This window comes from Syngnathus scovelli, chromosome 6 (assembly GCF_024217435.2).
Source record: "Syngnathus scovelli strain Florida chromosome 6, RoL_Ssco_1.2, whole genome shotgun sequence".
In the NCBI taxonomy this organism is placed as follows: Eukaryota; Metazoa; Chordata; class Actinopteri; order Syngnathiformes; family Syngnathidae; genus Syngnathus; species Syngnathus scovelli.
Genome location: NC_090852.1, coordinates 128,846 through 147,218, shown reverse-complemented (window position 1 = coordinate 147,218; position 18,373 = coordinate 128,846). Strand labels below are relative to the sequence as shown.

The window sequence follows — 18,373 nt, the reverse complement described above, 5'->3', positions numbered from 1 at the left end:
GCAGGATGGTGTTGTTCAGTGCGGCATGGTGTTGTTCAATGCGGCATGGTGTTGTTCAGTGCGGCATGGTGTTGTTCAGTGCGGCATGGTGTTGTTCAGTGCGGCATGGTGTTGTTCAGTGCGGAATGGTGTTGTTCAGTGCGGCATGGTGTTGTTCAGTGTGGGATGGTGTTGTTCAATGCGGGATCGTGTTGTTCAGTACGGGGTGGTGTTGTTCAGTGCAGGATGGTGTTGTTCAGTGCAGGATGGTGTTGTTCAGTGCGGCATGGTGTTGTTCAATGCAGGATCGTGTTGTTCAGTGCAGCATGGTGTTGTTCAGTGCAGCATGGTGTTGTTCAGTGCGGCATGGTGTTGTTCAATGCGGTATGGTGTTGTTCAATGCGGCATGGTGTTGTTCAGTGCGGGATGGTGTTGTTCAGTGCGGCATGGTGTTTTTCAGTGCGGCATAATGTTGTTCAGTGCAGCATGGTGTTGTTCAGTGCGGCATGGTGTTGTTCAGTGCGACATAATGTTGTTCAGTGCGGCATAATGTGTTTCAGTGCGGCATGGTGTTGTTCAGTGCGGCATGGTGTTGTTCAGTGCGGCATGGTGTTGTTCAGTGCGGCATGGTGTTGTTCAGTGCAGGATGGTGTTGTTCAGTGCAGGATGGTGTTGTTCAATGCGGCATGGTGTTGTTCAGTGCGGGATGGTGTTGTTCAGTGCAGGATGGTGTTGTTCAGTGCGGCATGGTGTTGTTCAGTGCGGAATGGTGTTGTTCAGTGCGGCATGGTGTTGTTCAGTGCGGCATGGTGTTGTTCAGTGCAGGATCGTGTTGTTCAGTGCAGGATGGTGTTGTTCAGTGCGGCATGGTGTTGTTCAGTGCAGGATGGTGTTGTTCAATGCGGGATGGTGTTGTTCAGTGCGGGATGGTGTTGTTCAGTGCAGGATGGTGTTGTTCAGTGCGGCATGGTGTTGTTCAATGCGGCATGGTGTTGTTCAGTGCAGGATGGTGTTGTTCAGTGCGGCATGGTGTTGTTCAATGCGGCATGGTGTTGTTCAGTGCGGCATAATGTTGTTCAGTGCGCCATAATGTTGTTCAGTGCGGCATGGTGTTGTTCAGTGCGGGATGGTGTTGTTCAGTGCAGGATGGTGTTGTTCAGTGCGGCATGGTGTTGTTCAATGCGGGATCGTGTTGTTCAGTGCGGCATGGTGTTGTTCAGTGCGGCATGGTGTTGTTCAGTGCGGCATGGTGTTGTTCAGTGCGGCATGGTGTTGTTCAGTGCGACATAATGTTGTTCAGTGCGGCATAATGTTGTTCAGTGCGGCATAATGTTGTTCAGTGCGGCATAATGTTGTTCAGTGCGGCATAATGTTGTTCAGTGCGGCATAATGTTGTTCAGTGCGGGATGGTGTTGTTCATTGCGGCATGGTGTTGTTCAGTGCGGCATGGTGTTGTTCAGTGCGGCATGGTGTTGTTCAGTGCGGGATGGTGTTGTTCAGTGCAGGATGGTGTTGTTCAGTGCGGCATGGTGTTGTTCAATGCGGCATGGTGTTGTTCAGTTCGGGATGGTGTTGTTCAGTGCGGCATGGTGTTGTTCAGTGCGGCATAATGTTTTTCAGTGCGGCATGTTGTTGTTCAGTGCGGCATGGTGTTGTTCAGTGCAGCATAATGTTGTTCAGTGCGGCATGGTGTTGTTCAGTGCGGAATGGTGTTGTTCAGTGCGGCATGGTGTTGTTCAGTGCGGCATGGTGTTGTTCAGTGCGGCATGGTGTTGTTCAGTGCGGCATGGTGTTGTTCAGTGCGGGATGGTGTTCAGTGCGGGATCGTGTTGTTCAGTGCGGCATGGTGTTGTTCAGTGCGGCATGGTGTTGTTCAGTGCGGCATGGTGTTGTTCAGTGCGGCATGGTGTTGTTCATTTCGGCATAATGTTGTTCAGTGCGGCATAATGTTGTTTAGTGCGGCATGGTGTTGTTCAGTGCGGGATGGTGTTGTTCAGTGCGTTATAATGTTGTTCAGTGCGGCATGGTGTTGTTCAGTGCGGCATGGTGTTGTTCAGTGCGGCATGGTGTTGTTCAGTGCGGCATAATGTTGTTCAGTGCGGCATAATGTTGTTCAGTGCGGGATGGTGTTGTTCAGTGCGGGATGGTGTTGTTCAGTGCGGCATGGTGTTCAATGCGGAATGGTGTTGTTCAGTGCAGGATGGTGTTGTTCAGTGCGGCATGGTGTTGTTCAGTGCGGCATAATGTTGTTCAGTGCGGCATGGTGTTGTTCAGTGCGGCATGGTGTTGTTCAGTGCGGCATGGTGTTGTTCAGTGCGGCATGGTGTTGTTCAGTGCGGCATGGTGTTGTTCAGTGCGGCATGGTGTTGTTCAGTGCGGCATAATGTTCAGTGAGGCATAATGTTGTTCAGTGCGGCATAATGTTGTTCAGTGCGGCATGGTGTTGTTCAGTGCGGCATGGTGTTGTTCAGTGCGGGATGGTGTTGTTCAGTGCAGGATGGTGTTGTTCAGTGCGGCATGGTGTTCAGTGCGGGATGGTGTCTTTCAGTGCGGCATGGTGTCGTTCAGTGCGGCATGGTGTCTTTCAGTGCGGCATGGTGTCGTTCAGTGAGGCATGGTGTCGTTCAGTGAGGCATGGTGTTGTTCAGTGCGGCATGGTGTTGTTTAGTGCGGCATGGTGTTGTTCAGTGCGGGATGGTGTTGTTCAGTGTGGCATGGTGTTCAGTGCGGCATGGTGTTGTTCAGTGCGGTATCGTGTTGTTCAGTGCGGTATCGTGTTTCTCAGTGCGGTATCGTGTTGTTCAGTGCAGTATCGTTGTGTTGTTCGTATTGTGTTGTGTTGTTCGTAATGTGTTGTGTTGTTCGTATTGTGTTGTGTTGTTCGTATTGTGTTGTGTTGTTCGTATTGTGTTGTGTTGTTCATATTGTGTTGTTCATATTGTGTTGAGTTGTTCGTATTGTGTTGTGTTGTTCGTATTGTGTTGCCTTTAACACTTAGCCTCTAACACTTAGCCTCTAACACTTAGCCTCTAGCATCTAGAAGGTAAATAAATAGGAAGGAAGGACTCACCGGTGACGTCTTCGCCCACGTCCAAGCGTTGTACTTTGTATTTTCATCCTTCTGACAGTGGAAAACATAGCCAACAAACACCGTGGAACCTAAACGAATGAAAGAAAACTATCATTTGGCCACAACCAACATTCACAGATACAACACAATGTGACGTGCGGGGTTGAGGTTAAAGGTTGAGTGAAGGGCCCTCGTTTTAAACTACTTTTTTGAAAAGGATTGGGAACAAGTAAGACGTATTTAATTTATTTAATGGGAAGTAGTAAGAGCTATTGAATTTAATCTATGTATTATATTCTATTGTATTGTATTCTGTTGTATTCTTTTGGATTGTATTCACACTAACCCCACTAAAACTTCAGCCCACAAAAACTCGCCTCTGGCGCCTAGCCTCTGGCACTTAGCCTCTATTACTTAGCCTTTAACACTTAGCCTTTAACACTTAGCCTTTAACACTTAGCCTTTAACACTTAGCCTTTAACACTTAGCCTTTAACACTTAGCCTAGAAGGTGAATAAATAGGGTTAAAGGTTGAGTGAAGGGCCCTCGTTTTAAACTACTGTTTTGAAAAGGAGTGGGAACAAGTAAGACGTATTTAATTTATTTAATGGGAAGTAGTAAGACTTATTAAATTTATTTAATCTACTTTTCTTCCCAGGCAAAATTTGATGTGCTGCAATTCCAAATTTCCAAAGTGAATGAAGGAATGAAGTCCTTTAAATTATGATTTTGTATAAATACTAGGCATTAACACAAAATCGACGGCACAAAATGGGCAGACTTTACTTGTTTGAAAAGGACTGGTTACAAGACAGACTTTTTTAATTTATTTAATGGGAAGAAGACTTAGTTTAATTGATCTATTTTTGTTCCCTGGCAAAATTCGATTTGCTGCAATTCCAAATTTCCAAAGTGAATGAAGGCAAGAAGTCGTTTAAATTATGATTTTGTTTAAATACTAGGCATGGACACAAAATCTACGGCACAAAATGGGCAGACTTTACTTGTTTGAAGAGGACTGGTTACAAGACAGACTTTTCTGATTTATTTATTGGGAAGAAGACTTATTTAGTTTATTTAATCTATTTTTGTTCCCTGGCAAAATTGGATTTGCTGAAACTGTATTTTGCCAAATCTTGCCTTGAGACCTGATAGGAAGTATTAAACGCTTAGTTAAATCAATACAAGTTGGTAGTAAGAGCGAGTAATGTTGGTTGAACCGATGAATGAAGGTTGAAAGCAATTTAAATTATGACTTTGTATAAATACTAGATATTAACAGAACATCTACTGCGCGAAATGGGCAGAGTTTACTTGTTTGAGAAGGAGTGGCTTATTCAAAACTAAGATTTATTTAATCTGTTTGTTCCCAGGCAAAATTGGATGTGATGCAATTCCAAATTTCACCACATGACGGTGCCCAATTTCGACTTCATAGGACATATTAAACACTTAGCTTGTTATTATGTTCAAGGTAATCAGATTTGTTTATTATTCTAATGGCCTCTTCAAAACTATTCTGGATTACTACTTTGGATCTATTCTACATTACTTGGCAACAACATACTCTGTAACAGATTAGAGACTTGAGAGTGCCCACACTCAATCTACTTATTGTGATGTGTTAAATCAATTACTGTTAGACATTATTTGTCTGATAATCTACCAAATCTTTGAATTGAAGAATTTGTGATTTAATTAATAGCTTGTTGTTATGTTCAGGGTAATCAGACTTGTATATAATTCTAATGGCCTTCTTTTGAAAACTATTCTGAATTACAACTTTGGATCTTATATTACTTTGCAACAATCTACTCGGTGACAGATTAGGCAGTATAATCACATATGTTAACTTCAGTGCCCACACTGTATTTATTTATGGTTATTTGTTAAATCAAGTACTGTTAGACATGAAATAGGAAGTGTTTAACATAAATGTTATGGCTACTCACCATTGTAGCTCGCTCCTGGTCAATGATACGAGCCTCTTCTTGCAGTGGAAAACTTGCAGCCAACAAACACCGTGGAACCTAAAGGAATGAAATTAAACATTAACATTTCGCCTCGACCAATTTTCACACGTACAACGCAACGCGGCTACACTTCTGCTATTACAAACGTAAATCTCCTTAAACACAATGAGTGTTACTTACCGTGTACGCTCTAGGCAAAATTGGATGTGATGCAATTCCAAATCTATCTGAAACGGCAGTTAAAAGTAGAGTTACATCAAGTTTTCTTTTTTAATCAACACAATCATTTACAACCGTTGACCAGAAAGAATCGTCGAAATTCGACGTCCCCCACAAACGCCACGCTCACTCGCTTTTCAGGGCAACAAAAGTACTTCTTTTTAAAAACGATGAGTTGTACTTACCGTGTACGCTCTGGACGGTCCAGTTGCAAGCAGAAAATAAAAATATTTCTCTTGTTAGTCGTATGTTACCATCCGCTGTGTCTTTGTCAACATCGCCGCCGTTTTCCTACTTCCTGCTGCGAGCCACGCCCACGGATTTAAATTTGGGCGGAAGCTCTTTCCATTGGCGTCGTTTTCGCGTATAGCAAATCCGATTGGTTGGGAAGGGGGCACGGTTATGCAGCCGAGGGGTCCTGTGATCGGTGGGATGTAAAGTAGGCGTCGACGTCACGTCCGCGTCACGTGACCACGACGTGGCAGACGTCATATAGCAACCGCTGTTTTGTTTAGTAGACTTACAGTTGTTATGCATTGACATAATGGCGCACACACCAAATATATTTAAATAAATTAAATAATTCTTCTGCCCACTCTCTTTTAAACAAGTTACCTCTCCCCGCGGATTTGAATTCCGGCGAAAGTTACGCCCATCGACGTCACGTATGTCACGTGACCACGACGTGGCAGATGTCATATAGCAACCGCTGTTTTGTTTAGTAGATTTACAGTTGTTATGCATTGGCATAATGGTGTGCACTCAAAATAGATTTAAATAAATTAAATATTTCTTCTGCCCACTCCCTTTTAAACAAGTTAACTCTGCCCACGTCCATTGACGTCTTGTCTGCGTCACGTGACCACGACGTAGCGACGTCATATAGTAACCGCTGTTTTGATCAGTAGACTTACAGTTATTATGCGTTGACATAATGGCGCACTGGTTAGCATGGCCACCTCTTAAGCATGATGTTGCGGGTTCGACGCCTGATCAATGTTAGCATGGAGTGAGCTGAAGTGCATGGCGCTGAAGATTTGAATCTTTGAAATGCGCTGAGGTCTGACATATCAGGCAGAATGGTTTGCCATCACGTTCAACAAAAAATAGAAACTTTCCCACTCTGATTAAAACGTCCTGTGTTCATCTACGTATTTTCGTTTTGCTGTGCATCTTTTCCCTGCCATTTCGAGAGCCCAATTGACACTCATAGTTTAAAGAAATGTGTTTGCCCATCCTACTTTGTGGAATTTCACCACATGCGCTTTTGACCAAAATACCAAATTGAACTCAAGTGAAGCCACCCCCCCCCCCCCCCCCCCCCCCCACACACACACACAAATGTTGATATGAACATAAAAGAGCCGCATGCGGTTCGGGAGTTGCGGCTTGGCCAAACCTGTACTATACAACTTTATTTGTATAAAATTTTCACAACAGCTGTCACACAAACAAAGCGGGAAAAACCGAAGACGTGCGTGTTCCGCCCACGCTGGATTTATTTGCACCTTTGAAAAGACACCGTATTGCCGCAGATGTGGCAAAGAGTACTTTTGGGCATCTGAGACGGAAGGATGTCCAAAGCATCACGTCACCTGCTCTGGTAGGCATGGTGGTGGGACGTTGAGGTCAACCGCTTTGGGGTTGGCTGAATCTTTGATCGCAGGATGCCACACACTTGAAGACAGAAGCAGAAAAGCAGAGCTAAATGCAAAATGTACTCACCGGTGACTCCAATTTTTTTCCCCCCTGAAGAAACAGCTGGACGGGTGGCCCCGGCTGGCCAGTGTGACTCTTGTTATTCTGACCCTTTTTAGTGCGCGTTTGGGGCAACAACCGTTTTTTGTGGCGCTCTCTTCTGGTTCAAAAGTGCCCTGCATGTGAATTTGCTTTTCCTGCCTTCTGATTGGATGAGCGCCGGTGTGACGCGGTGCCTCTGTCACCGTGGCGGGGGGTATACGTTGGCATCGGAGCGTCTGCCAACGTCTGAGACCGGCTGGCAGTGTATCGGAGGTGTCGAGTGCGGTGCCGCTGGAGCTCACTCACCAGCTGGTGTTAGGGCCACAGAATGAAGGCCAAGGAGAAGAATAGAAAGAGAAACAGAAACTTCTCCTCCAATTGTTTGATTTGTCTCTTCTGAGCTTCGATGAATTCTTTCAGCTCTTTGTTCCTCTAGGACGGACAAATGGAAAGTGGCATTCAAAAGCCAGTAAGCGTGCAAGTAAGTGCCGGGCTGGCTTTGGGCCCTTACCTGTTGCGCGCTGTGCAGCAGATCCATTCTCTCTTGGAGGATGCAAGCGTCGCGCTCCCTCAACTCGCACATCAGGGCTCGCTTCCATTGGTCCACGGCGCTCCTAAGCTCTTCTCTCTGATCCGCCGTCAGCACGTCATTCACGCCAGCGTGGCTGGCTTTTTCGCCGTCCGTGGCGGGGCAGTCCCGCTGCGGTAGCGCCTCGTACAACATGGCCTCCAGCTCCAGGATCCTCTGGGCCGCAATCCTCGTCCATCAGTGGTCCGGCGGGAGATTTGAGGGCGGCTTACCTTATGAGCCTGGTCCATGGAACACTTCCTGAAGTCCAACTCTTCATCCAGGTAGCCCTTCTGCTTGCAGAACATATCCTAGCACAGCTCAAGGTCAGAATTGTTGGGGCACATTGCCGGAGTTCCCCTTGGCTGATGTCGCGTGTCTGTCTACCTTCTCACTTTCAATGTCCAACATCTTCTGTTGAAGTGCTGACTTGGTCACTTTGATGTATTCTAACCACTGAGGAAAGGCTGCTGTCACATAAGCAGAATGCGAGAGCGTGCGTGGACGTGCGCGTTACCTTCTCGGCTAGGGTGAGAAGGGTCCTGGCGTGAATCACGACCACCTGCTCCTCGTTGGTGAGATTCTGCAAGAGCCCAAAGGCACAGCGTCAACAAGCTTCTTTCAGCGCAAAGCCTTCCAAAAGTCACATTTGAGCCGCCGAGTCTCGTGGAGTGCGAACATAAGGAGTTCGACATACACTTACGGCGTTATAGCCCAGGATGTCCAGCTTCTTCATCAGATCACTGATGACGATGTCCGGGGGAAAGGCGCAAGGAGCAATGTAAGGTGTTCTGGGACCTCGGGTTAAGGTTAGGGTTGCGAGGGACGCCTTACGTACGCTCACGCCCTCGGCCTCGCAGTAGATCTGCAAAGGGCTGAGGCCGTCTGGGAAACGGACTTGCAGAAACTTCAAGACGGGGGAGCGCCACTCCCTCTCCTGAAAGGCAGAGGCATGCATCCGTCCGTCCGTCCGTCCGTCCGTCACATCTCTGGCCTCAACACGCTTGTGCGAGTCTTCCCACCTCCAGCTCCAGGATGCGGAACTCAAGCAGTTCGTTTTGGTCTCGGATATCCTGGATGTGCTCTTTCAGACGCGCTTCTTCCGCCTCCATCCGCCTGACCTGAAAAGACAGTCAGACCTCATCTGCGGGGCTTCCCGACAGGTGTGACGCCAAGCGACTCCGCCCAGCGCCTTTCTTTCCGTCACCTTTTCGGCCAACTGCTGATTGCTCTGACGCAGCAGCTGCTTCTCCTCCACCCACTTGACATTCTAGAAGAGACAAACGCGTGGACAGCTTTGGAATGTTGTGTCATTTTCATCCACAAATTCTTTGGTTGACTGGAAAATGACATTTGCTTTTCTCCGCATTTTCCCAGCCACGTTCGGGGGGGGGGGGGGGGGGGGTTGGTCCAGTAATGCCAGACGGATGAGTGACTGAAGAATGTAGCTATTTTGTCTGAGAAAAAGGTGTGCTCATTGATGAGCTTACCTGTCCTTGTTGCTTCAGCGCTGACTCCAGATCTGCTACTCTGCTTTGATAGTGACCCATTTCTACCATCAGCTTTTCTCTGGTCTGAAAGGAGGAGGAGGGAGGCTCCTCCTCCTCCTTTCAGACCAGAGAACACCCGAGGCTGGGTGAGAACGGGGAGGCTGCGACCCGGCCGGGGGTTGCGGGAAGGGGCGCCACCTTGATCTCCTTCTCGGCGTCGTAGTCCCCTTCGCTGGTCTGGGCTAGCAGAGCGTAGGCTCGTTGCAGCGCTTGATATTCTTGCGTCAGCTGGCGGTAGCGAAGCTCCGCCTCTTCATGCACACACCAATGCAACACAGCACTAGTACCAGAATCAGTCAGACCGGCGACAAAGCACCCGCGACGCAAAGACGAGTCCGATTCCAGGCTGAAGAGGAATGTTTGGTGCCAATACGCTGGCAGAAATGGCGGGCTACCTCTTCGGGTTCCGTGTCGGGGGTTCTGTCGGTGTGAAAAGACAAGGACGATCCGTCCGGGTCCACCAACACGTCTTCGTCGTAGCCGTAAAATGTTTCGATGACCTGCGGGCGCGGAAGCAAACATCTCTCTGAACAAACTGAAGCGACACCTCACGATGAATCGACGAGAGGAACGATAGCGAGAAAAAGGCCATTTCATCTTGCGCAACACCAAGCAGCCGCAAACAAACAGACTCACCTTGCAGGACCTCACGCTTTGTTCCTCCTCAGAGATTCTCGACGTCGGTATCGTAGCAGCAAATCTCTCTCCTGTCGACACAAATAATCCGCCTTTGAGATTCTTTGGATGCAAAGGGAACGAACGGCTCCGGCGCAGAAACAAACGCGACTCACAATGACATTTCTGACATGAGCTCCTGTCTCCAGAGCCTGAAAAACACGTCACCGGCGATGATTGGAGGGACGCTCGTCTTTTCCAAAAGTGACAACTACAGGGTGTGTCAGGGTTTTCCAGATTATCTTTATCGTATCATTGTGTTGCTTTGACTTTGACTGCGACCTGTAATAAATAATATTATTTATCCCTTATTTATCCCTATCGCTTATCCCTTCCTACACAAAGTCGTAAAACACCCCTTGCTATGTTTTGACTAGAGGTCAAGGGCTTCCTCTATTCAATCCACTCTTACACCCACCCTGTTTCTCTTAATTAAAATGCTCGTGCAGGAGCCGAGAGTCAGACTTCATTCGTACAACGGATGGACTCTCCACCTGCAGGTGTCCAAAAGAACTTACTTGTCTCCCGTGTGGTTCTTGCAAAATAAGTTGGAGCGAGCGCAACTCTAACAGGGTGCATTTTGCCACTAGCTGCCTACGGACAATGACGTCGCGCTCGCGGCTCATGGTTGACGGGCTGAGCAGCCGGGCAAGTCCGTCGTTTTCAGCGCACAGCGAGTGGCAAAGGCGCTGACAAAACGGGAGCTTTGAGCTGCTGAAAACGGCAAAACAAGTCTAAAGCGTGTTCAAACGCGTGCGCACAATGCTCCTGCTTGAAAGGTCGGAATTTAAGGGGCCAATTTTTTGGATGGCGGCCGCCGGCCAAGCTTTGGACGGAAAAGGTTTCCTGGCGACAGCGAGCGAGCGCGGCGCTGCCGTACGTGCACCGAGTCGCCTGCCTGAAGACCTTGGACAAGTCGTCGATGATGTGCCGCTGCTCCACAACTTGAAGGAACTCCATTTCACCGTCCTGCTGGCCGCAACCGCGGTCCAGGTCATTGAGCGAACTAGGCCTTCTCTGTGGAACACAAATGCAGTGGACTCTGTTGGCACGCCGCCGTTGTCCGCGTCGACTTACCAAGCTTGCCATCTCCTCGTTCTCCTGGGTGACAAAGCGCACTTTGTTTTCAAGGCGACACAGCACCAGCGAGAGTTCTTCATTCTTCCTGCTCAGGCGTTTGTTTTTGTACAGGAGTGGCAGAAACTGGCTTTCTGTTTCTCTCAGTCGCTTTAGCTGCAAGCATGAAGTGCGGGATGTGAAAGACGCACAACACGCGGGCCAGAACGTATCCATTTCTTTTGCATCGGTTTGAACTTTGGCTCCCAATAAAAGACATCTACCAGGCAACCGACTCGCCGCGCCGCTCAACTAATAAGCAAGCGCAATGGGTGCCTCGCTGGATGGCGCGCATCAAACGTAGCGCAAACCTTCAAGCGTGCCGTCAATAAATTACCAGTTCATTGCGCTCTTCAGAAAGCAGGGCGTTTCGATCCTCCAGTTTCCTGATGACTGCGCTGAGCTCAGCGATTTTCAGATGAAACCGTCGCGTGTCCCGATCCTCCTGAGACTGAAAACGCCCCGCAACACACACACACAAGCACTCGTTCAAAGTTCAAAACTGTTTTTGTGCTACCTTCCTCCAGCAACGAACTAAGTCATGCGTACTGCAAGTGTGTGATGAGGTGGCTTACGCAATGAAGAGGATTGCTAGTAGCGGCGTTGACCCCACTTCCAGGGTAGTTTAGGCCCGCCCTTTGGGAATCCCTCAGGGCAGCGATCTGCTGCTCGGCAGCCTGAGTCTGCAGCTGAAGGCGGTGGACGTGGCCGGCCCCAGGGCTTCATCCAAAACACTAACCGCTCTGTCTTTCAGCTTGATCTCATCCGTCTGGATGTACAAACGGGGAGCGCTCAGGCAGGCGGGCAAACTCATTTGCCAGAATTGTGACAAAAACAAAGAGAGCAACCGGCCAATTTTTTTCTTGAATCGACTAGAACACCTTTGCTGTGACAAAAGCGAAGCGAGCAACCGGACATTTTCTTCTTGTGAAATAGAATAGAATAGAATGCCTTAGGTGTCATTGCACTGCAGGTATACAACGAAATTGGGAACATAGCCACGCACCGCGCATCTGATCAGTCCTACCAGTCGGCGGATCTCCCTCTCGCAGTCTCTCTTGGTTCGGCTCAGCTCCTCCCGATGCTGGTGATGAGCCGATCGGAGCTCGGCCGCTCGGGACTGCCAGGCCTGCTGGGCCGCTGCCAGGGCTTCTTCCGCGCTCCTGGTGGAGGCGACACCGCTCGGTCTCCCGACACCGCCGCGTCTCCTCCACCTCCGCCAGCAAAGCGCCCCCCCTCCTCACCTGAGCAGACATTGCGCCACACCGGGCCGTTGAGACCGCAACGGAGCGCCGCGACGCTTACTGGGGACAAGCTACACAATACGGTAGCGGCCGCATCGAAGCCCGACGTGGCGTGCGGATAGTCAGACACGGATAGAGCGGATCACCTTGTCCATGGAGCCGTCCCTCAGGCTGAGGACCAAGGCATTCAGTCGCTGGATCTCTCCATCTTTGATTTTGATCACTCTCATCAGCTCCATTTCATGCTGCCGCAGTAATGTCTCCCTGGTAATGGCTAACTCTTTCTGCTTCTCCTCATGGAGTTTGCTTTTGAGTTCCGTCATGGCGGCGGTGGCACGGTGGTGCTCCGCCCGCAGGTCCTGACTTCTCTCTCTCTCCAGACAGCTGACCTGACATGACTTAGACTTAGACTTAGACAAACTTTATTGTCATTTTGTCTGCACATGCTGCATACAAAACGAAATTCCGTTGCATACGTCTTACAACAAAGTAGTGATATTGCAGTTGAATAGAAGTAACATATCCTATGAAAATATATATATATACATATACTATATATATATATATATATATATATATATATATATATTAAAAATAAGTATAAAGTGCAGCAGTGATAATTATGCAATAGTGCAAGTAGGCAAAACAGTATTCAAGAGTGTGCAGAGGAATGCTAAACCATGTATTAAACTTCTATTTAAAGGGTTTATACAAGTTCAGTAAAGTTGGTAGTGCGAGATAGTGCAAGATAGAGGTCCGTAGTGTCATAAAGTACAGTTCTGTGAATGTGTGATGCAGAGTTCAGTTTAGAGCTCAACAGTTCTAGTGTTCAACAGTCTGATGACAGCAGGGAAAAAGCTGTTGCAGAACCTGGTGGACCTGCAGCGGATGCTGCAAACCTCTTCCCAGAGGGCAGCAGGGAGAACAGTCCATGGTGGGGGTGTGATGGGTCATTGATGATGTTACGGGCACGGGACATGCAGCGCTGAGATGAAATGTCCTGAATGGAGGGAAGAGGAGCCCCTATGATCCTCTCTGCTGTCCTCACCACTCTCCTCACGTTCTTCCAATCGGAGGCGGTGCAGCCTCCACACCACACAGAGAGACAGCTTGTCAGAATGCTCTCTATGTAGAACGTCCTCATGATGGGTGGGGGCAGGTGGGCTCTCCTCATCCTCCGCAGGAAGTACAAGCGCTTCTGTGCCCTCTTGACCAGTGCCGTAGTGTTCATAGTCCAGGTGAGGTCTTCTGTGATGTGGACCCCCAGGAATTTGGTGCTGCTGACCACCTCCACAGCTGAGCTGTTGATGATCAGTGGAGCGTGGTGAGGCTGTTTTTTCCTGAAGTCGACGATGATCTCCTTCATCTTCTCCTCATTCAGGATCAGGCTGTTTTCTCTGCACCAGCCCACCAGCTGCTCCACCTCCTCTCTGTAGTCCAGGTCGTTGTTGTCTCTGATGAGCCCCACCACCGTTGTGTCGTCTGCTGACTTCACGATGTGATTGGTGGTGAACCTGAGGACGCAGTCGTGTGTCATCAGGGTGCACAGCAGGGGGCTCAGGACGCAGCCCTGAAGGGAGCCTGTGCTGAGGGTGATGACATCAGAGGTGTTCTGTCCGACCCGGACTGACTGAGGTCTGTTGGTGAGGAAGTCTAGCAGCCAGTTGCGAAGGGGGGTGTTGAAGCCCAGGTGTTCCAATTTTCCTACCAGATGCTGTGGGATGATGGTGTTAAACGCTGAGCTGAAGTCCAGGAACAGCCTCCGCACATGGGTGTTCTTCTCCTCCAGGTGAGCCAGGCTCAGGTGAAGAACGGAGGAGATGGCTTCCTGAGTGGAGCGGTTTTGCCGGTCGGCAAACTGGAACGGGTCAAATAATAGGGGGAGTCTGGAAACGATGTGACCTTTAAGCAGCCTTTCGAAGCACTTCATCATAACCGGAGTCAGTGCAACAGGCCGGTAATCATTAAATGAGGTGATTTGAGGTTTCTTCGGCACCGGAATGATGGAGGCAGTCTTAAAGCACGCCGGCACTGTGGCTTGGCCCAGCGAGGTGTTAAAAATGTCTGTGATGACCCCAGCCAGATGACTTGCACATTCCCTGAACACACGCCCAGGAATGTTGTCCGGGCCAGGGGCCTTACAGGGGTTGACTCTCCTCAGGGTCTTCAACACATCGGCGGAGTCAAGGCAGAGTACCTCCTCTTCCTGATGGGGGACAGTTTTAACTGCTGGACTGCCGTTTAGTGCCTCGAACCTCCCAAAGAAGTTATTTAGACCATTTAGAAAGTCAGCATCAACTACACCCACCGGGGGGGGGGGGAGGGTGAGTTTTCGTCTGTAATCGCCCGTATGCCTTGCCACATACTCCTGATGTTTTTGACGTCGTGGAAACGATCCTGAAATTTTCGACTGCGGTCTCGCTTCGCTATTCTGATGGCACGGTTCAAGTTGGCTCTCGCTGTCCTCAGTGTCTCCTTGTCGCCAGACTTGAAGGCAGAGTTCCGCGCTCGTAGCGTTTGACGTACCTCCTCAGTCATCCAGGGTCGTTGGTTGCCCCGGGTGATGATATTCTTAGTGGTGCTGACGTCCTCGGTGCATTTGTTGATGTAGGCTGACACAGTCATGGCACACGCATGTCTAATCTACATCGGGAAAACTGGGAGGCAGGGAGGCAGGCAGGGAGGCAGGCAGGGAGGCAGGCAGTGTCTGTCTGTTGAGGTTTTCACCTTGTTCTTCTCCTGCTGAAGTTCTAACTGGACGTCCATCAGTTTGGTTCTCAGCTCGTCATTGGCGGCCTGAAGGGCGTCCGTTCGCTCCGCCTTGGCCCGCCCTGCCGGAGCTCGTTTGGACATCTCTTACTCGAGTCTCGCCCGGTCGTCAGTCAGAGATCACAACATTTGTACCTGGAGAGCACAAACGCAGCGCTGTTTTCCACTGGCTTCGAACTCAACTTCAATCGGTACCGTAACTTACAACATCATAAACATAGAACTAGCTTGACTTATTCATTGAATAAATGCATTTGGTTCTTCAAAACTGCATCACGCAACATAGCGTGACCGAGACGGCCGTTATCCACCTGCGTGAAGTTATTTGGTGAAATGAATGAGATGTTTAAGACACCATCGTTCTGTCTCTATGTAGATGAAGGGAAATAATCGATTGCTGAAGGTCCAAAGGTGTTGTGATAAACAAATAAACATATTAGTGATTAGTGACATATTTGTGATAAACATATTAGGCAGGATAATCACATATGTTAACGTGACTGCCCACACTGTATTTATTTATGGTTATTTGTTAAATCGAGTACTGTTAGACATGAAATAGGAAGTGTTTAACATAAATGGAAGACGAAAGGGGTACTCACCATTGTAGCTCCTGCTGGTCAATGATACGAGCCTCTTCTTGCAGTGGAAAACATACAGCCAACAAACACCGTGGAACCTAAAGGAATGAAATTAAACATTAACATTTAGCCTAAACCAACATTCACAGATACAACGCAACGCAAACTACACAAACGTAAATCTTTTTAAACACAATGAGTTGTAATTACCTTGTACGCTCTAGACGGTCAAGTAGCAAGCTGAAAACAAAAATATTTGCCTTGTAAGTCATCGTGTTACTAACCGCTGTGTCTTGTTTGCCAGAATTGCCGCTTTCCTACTTCCTGTTGCAAGCCACGCCCACGGATTATAATTTTGCCGTGAGTTCCGCCTATTGACGTCATGTCCGCGTCACATGACTGCGACGTAATATTATCTAAAACTGTTTGTGCGGTATTGTGTTGTTCTGTGCGGTATTGTGTTATTCTGTGCGGCGTCGTGTTGTTCTGTGCGGCGTCGTGTTGTTCAGTGCGACGTCGTGTTGTTCAGTGCGGCATGGTGTTGTTCAGTGCGGCATGGTGTTGTTCAGTGCGGCATGGTGTTGTTCAGTGCGGCATAATGTTGTTCAGTGCGGCATAATGTTGTTCAGTGCGGCATGGTGTTGTTCAGTGCGGCATGGTGTTGTTCAGTGCGGCATGGTGTTGTTCAGTGCGGCATAATGTTGTTCAGTAAGCCATAATGTTGTTCAGTGCGGCATGGTGTTGTTCAGTGCGGGATGGTGTTGTTCAGTGCAGGATGGTGTTGTTCAGTGCGGCATGGTGTTGTTCAATGCGGCATGGTGTTGTTCAGTGCGGGATGGTGTTGTTCAGTGCAGGATGGTGTTGTTCAGTGCGGCATGGTGTTGTTCAATGCGGCATGGTGTTGTTCAGTGCGGCATGGTGTTGTTCAGTGCGGCATGGTGTTGTTCAGTGCGGCATGGTGTTGTTCAGTGCGGAATGGTGTTGTTCAGTGCGGCATGGTGTTGTTCAGTGTGGGATGGTGTTGTTCAATGCGGGATCGTGTTGTTCAGTACGGGGTGGTGTTGTTCAGTGCAGGATGGTGTTGTTCAGTGCAGGATGGTGTTGTTCAGTGCGGCATGGTGTTGTTCAATGCAGGATCGTGTTGTTCAGTGCAGCATGGTGTTGTTCAGTGCAGCATGGTGTTGTTCAGTGCGGCATGGTGTTGTTCAATGCGGCATGGTGTTGTTCAATGCGGCATGGTGTTGTTCAGTGCGGGATGGTGTTGTTCAGTGCGGCATGGTGTTTTTCAGTGCGGCATAATGTTGTTCAGTGCAGCATGGTGTTGTTCAGTGCGGCATGGTGTTGTTCAGTGCGACATAATGTTGTTCAGTGCGGCATAATGTTGTTCAGTGCGGCATGGTGTTGTTCAGTGCGGCATGGTGTTGTTCAGTGCGGCATGGTGTTGTTCAGTGCGGCATGGTGTTGTTCAGTGCAGGATGGTGTTGTTCAGTGCAGGATGGTGTTGTTCAATGCGGCATGGTGTTGTTCAGTGCGGGATGGTGTTGTTCAGTGCAGGATGGTGTTGTTCAGTGCGGCATGGTGTTGTTCAGTGCGGAATGGTGTTGTTCAGTGCGGCATGGTGTTGTTCAGTGCGGCATGGTGTTGTTCAGTGCAGGATGGTGTTGTTCAATGCGGGATGGTGTTGTTCAGTGCGGGATGGTGTTGTTCAGTGCAGGATGGTGTTGTTCAGTGCGGCATGGTGTTGTTCAATGCGGCATGGTGTTGTTCAGTGCAGGATGGTGTTGTTCAGTGCGGCATGGTGTTGTTCAATGCGGCATGGTGTTGTTCAATGCGGCATGGTGTTGTTCAGTGCGGCATGGTGTTGTTCAGTGCGGCATGGTGTTGTTCAGTGCGGCATGGTGTTGTTCAGTGCGGCATGGTGTTGTTCAGTGCGGAATGGTGTTGTTCAGTGCGGCGTGGTGTTGTTCAGTGCGGGATGGTGTTGTTCAGTGCGGCATGGTGTTGCTCAGTGCGGCATGGTGTTGTTCAGTGCGGGATGGTGTTGTTCAGTGCGGCATGGTGTTGTTCAGTGCGGCATGGTGTTGTTCAGTGCGGCATGGTGTTGTTCAGTGCGGCATAATGTTGTTCAGTGCGCCATAATGTTGTTCAGTGCGGCATGGTGTTGTTCAGTGCGGGATGGTGTTGTTCAGTGCAGGATGGTGTTGTTCAGTGCGGCATGGTGTTGTTCAATGCGGGATCGTGTTGTTCAGTGCGGCATGGTGTTGTTCAGTGCGGCATGGTGTTGTTCAGTGCGGCATGGTGTTGTTCAGTGCGGCATGGTGTTGTTCAGTGCGACATAATGTTGTTCAGTGCGGCATAATGTTGTTCAGTGCGGCATAATGTTGTTCAGTGCGGCATAATGTTGTTCAGTGCGGCATAATGTTGTTCAGTGCGGCATAATGTTGTTCAGTGCGGGATGGTGTTGTTCATTGCGGCATGGTGTTGTTCAGTGCGGCATGGTGTTGTTCAGTGCGGCATGGTGTTGTTCAGTGCGGGATGGTGTTGTTCAGTGCAGGATGGTGTTGTTCAGTGCGGCATGGTGTTGTTCAATGCGGCATGGTGTTGTTCAGTTCGGGATGGTGTTGTTCAGTGCGGCATGGTGTTGTTCAGTGCGGCATAATGTTTTTCAGTGCGGCATGTTGTTGTTCAGTGCGGCATGGTGTTGTTCAGTGCAGCATAATGTTGTTCAGTGCGGCATGGTGTTGTTCAGTGCGGAATGGTGTTGTTCAGTGCGGCATGGTGTTGTTCAGTGCGGCATGGTGTTGTTCAGTGCGGCATGGTGTTGTTCAGTGCGGCATGGTGTTGTTCAGTGCGGGATGGTGTTCAGTGCGGGATCGTGTTGTTCAGTGC

The 18,373-nt window shown here is 49.0% G+C and overlaps 1 protein-coding gene across 1 annotated transcript; it reads right to left on the bottom strand.

Annotated features, from left to right (window-relative positions):
- Nucleotides 1-6,704: 6,704 nt before the first annotated feature.
- On the bottom strand, nucleotides 6,705-15,028 carry LOC125970579 (janus kinase and microtubule-interacting protein 3-like). Its single transcript, XM_068651092.1, has 14 exons — nucleotides 14,862-15,028; nucleotides 12,284-12,523; nucleotides 9,238-9,429; nucleotides 9,040-9,123; nucleotides 8,757-8,819; nucleotides 8,572-8,670; nucleotides 8,389-8,486; nucleotides 8,253-8,307; nucleotides 8,067-8,132; nucleotides 7,937-8,005; nucleotides 7,783-7,860; nucleotides 7,493-7,726; nucleotides 7,288-7,413; nucleotides 6,705-6,918 (listed from the first exon to the last, which is right to left on the bottom strand). Exons 1-13 carry the CDS (start codon nucleotides 14,985-14,987, stop codon nucleotides 7,297-7,299), a joined length of 1,521 nt encoding a protein of 506 aa, XP_068507193.1. The 5' UTR covers nucleotides 14,988-15,028; the 3' UTR covers nucleotides 6,705-6,918; nucleotides 7,288-7,296.
- Between the last annotated feature and the right edge of the window lie 3,345 nt (nucleotides 15,029-18,373).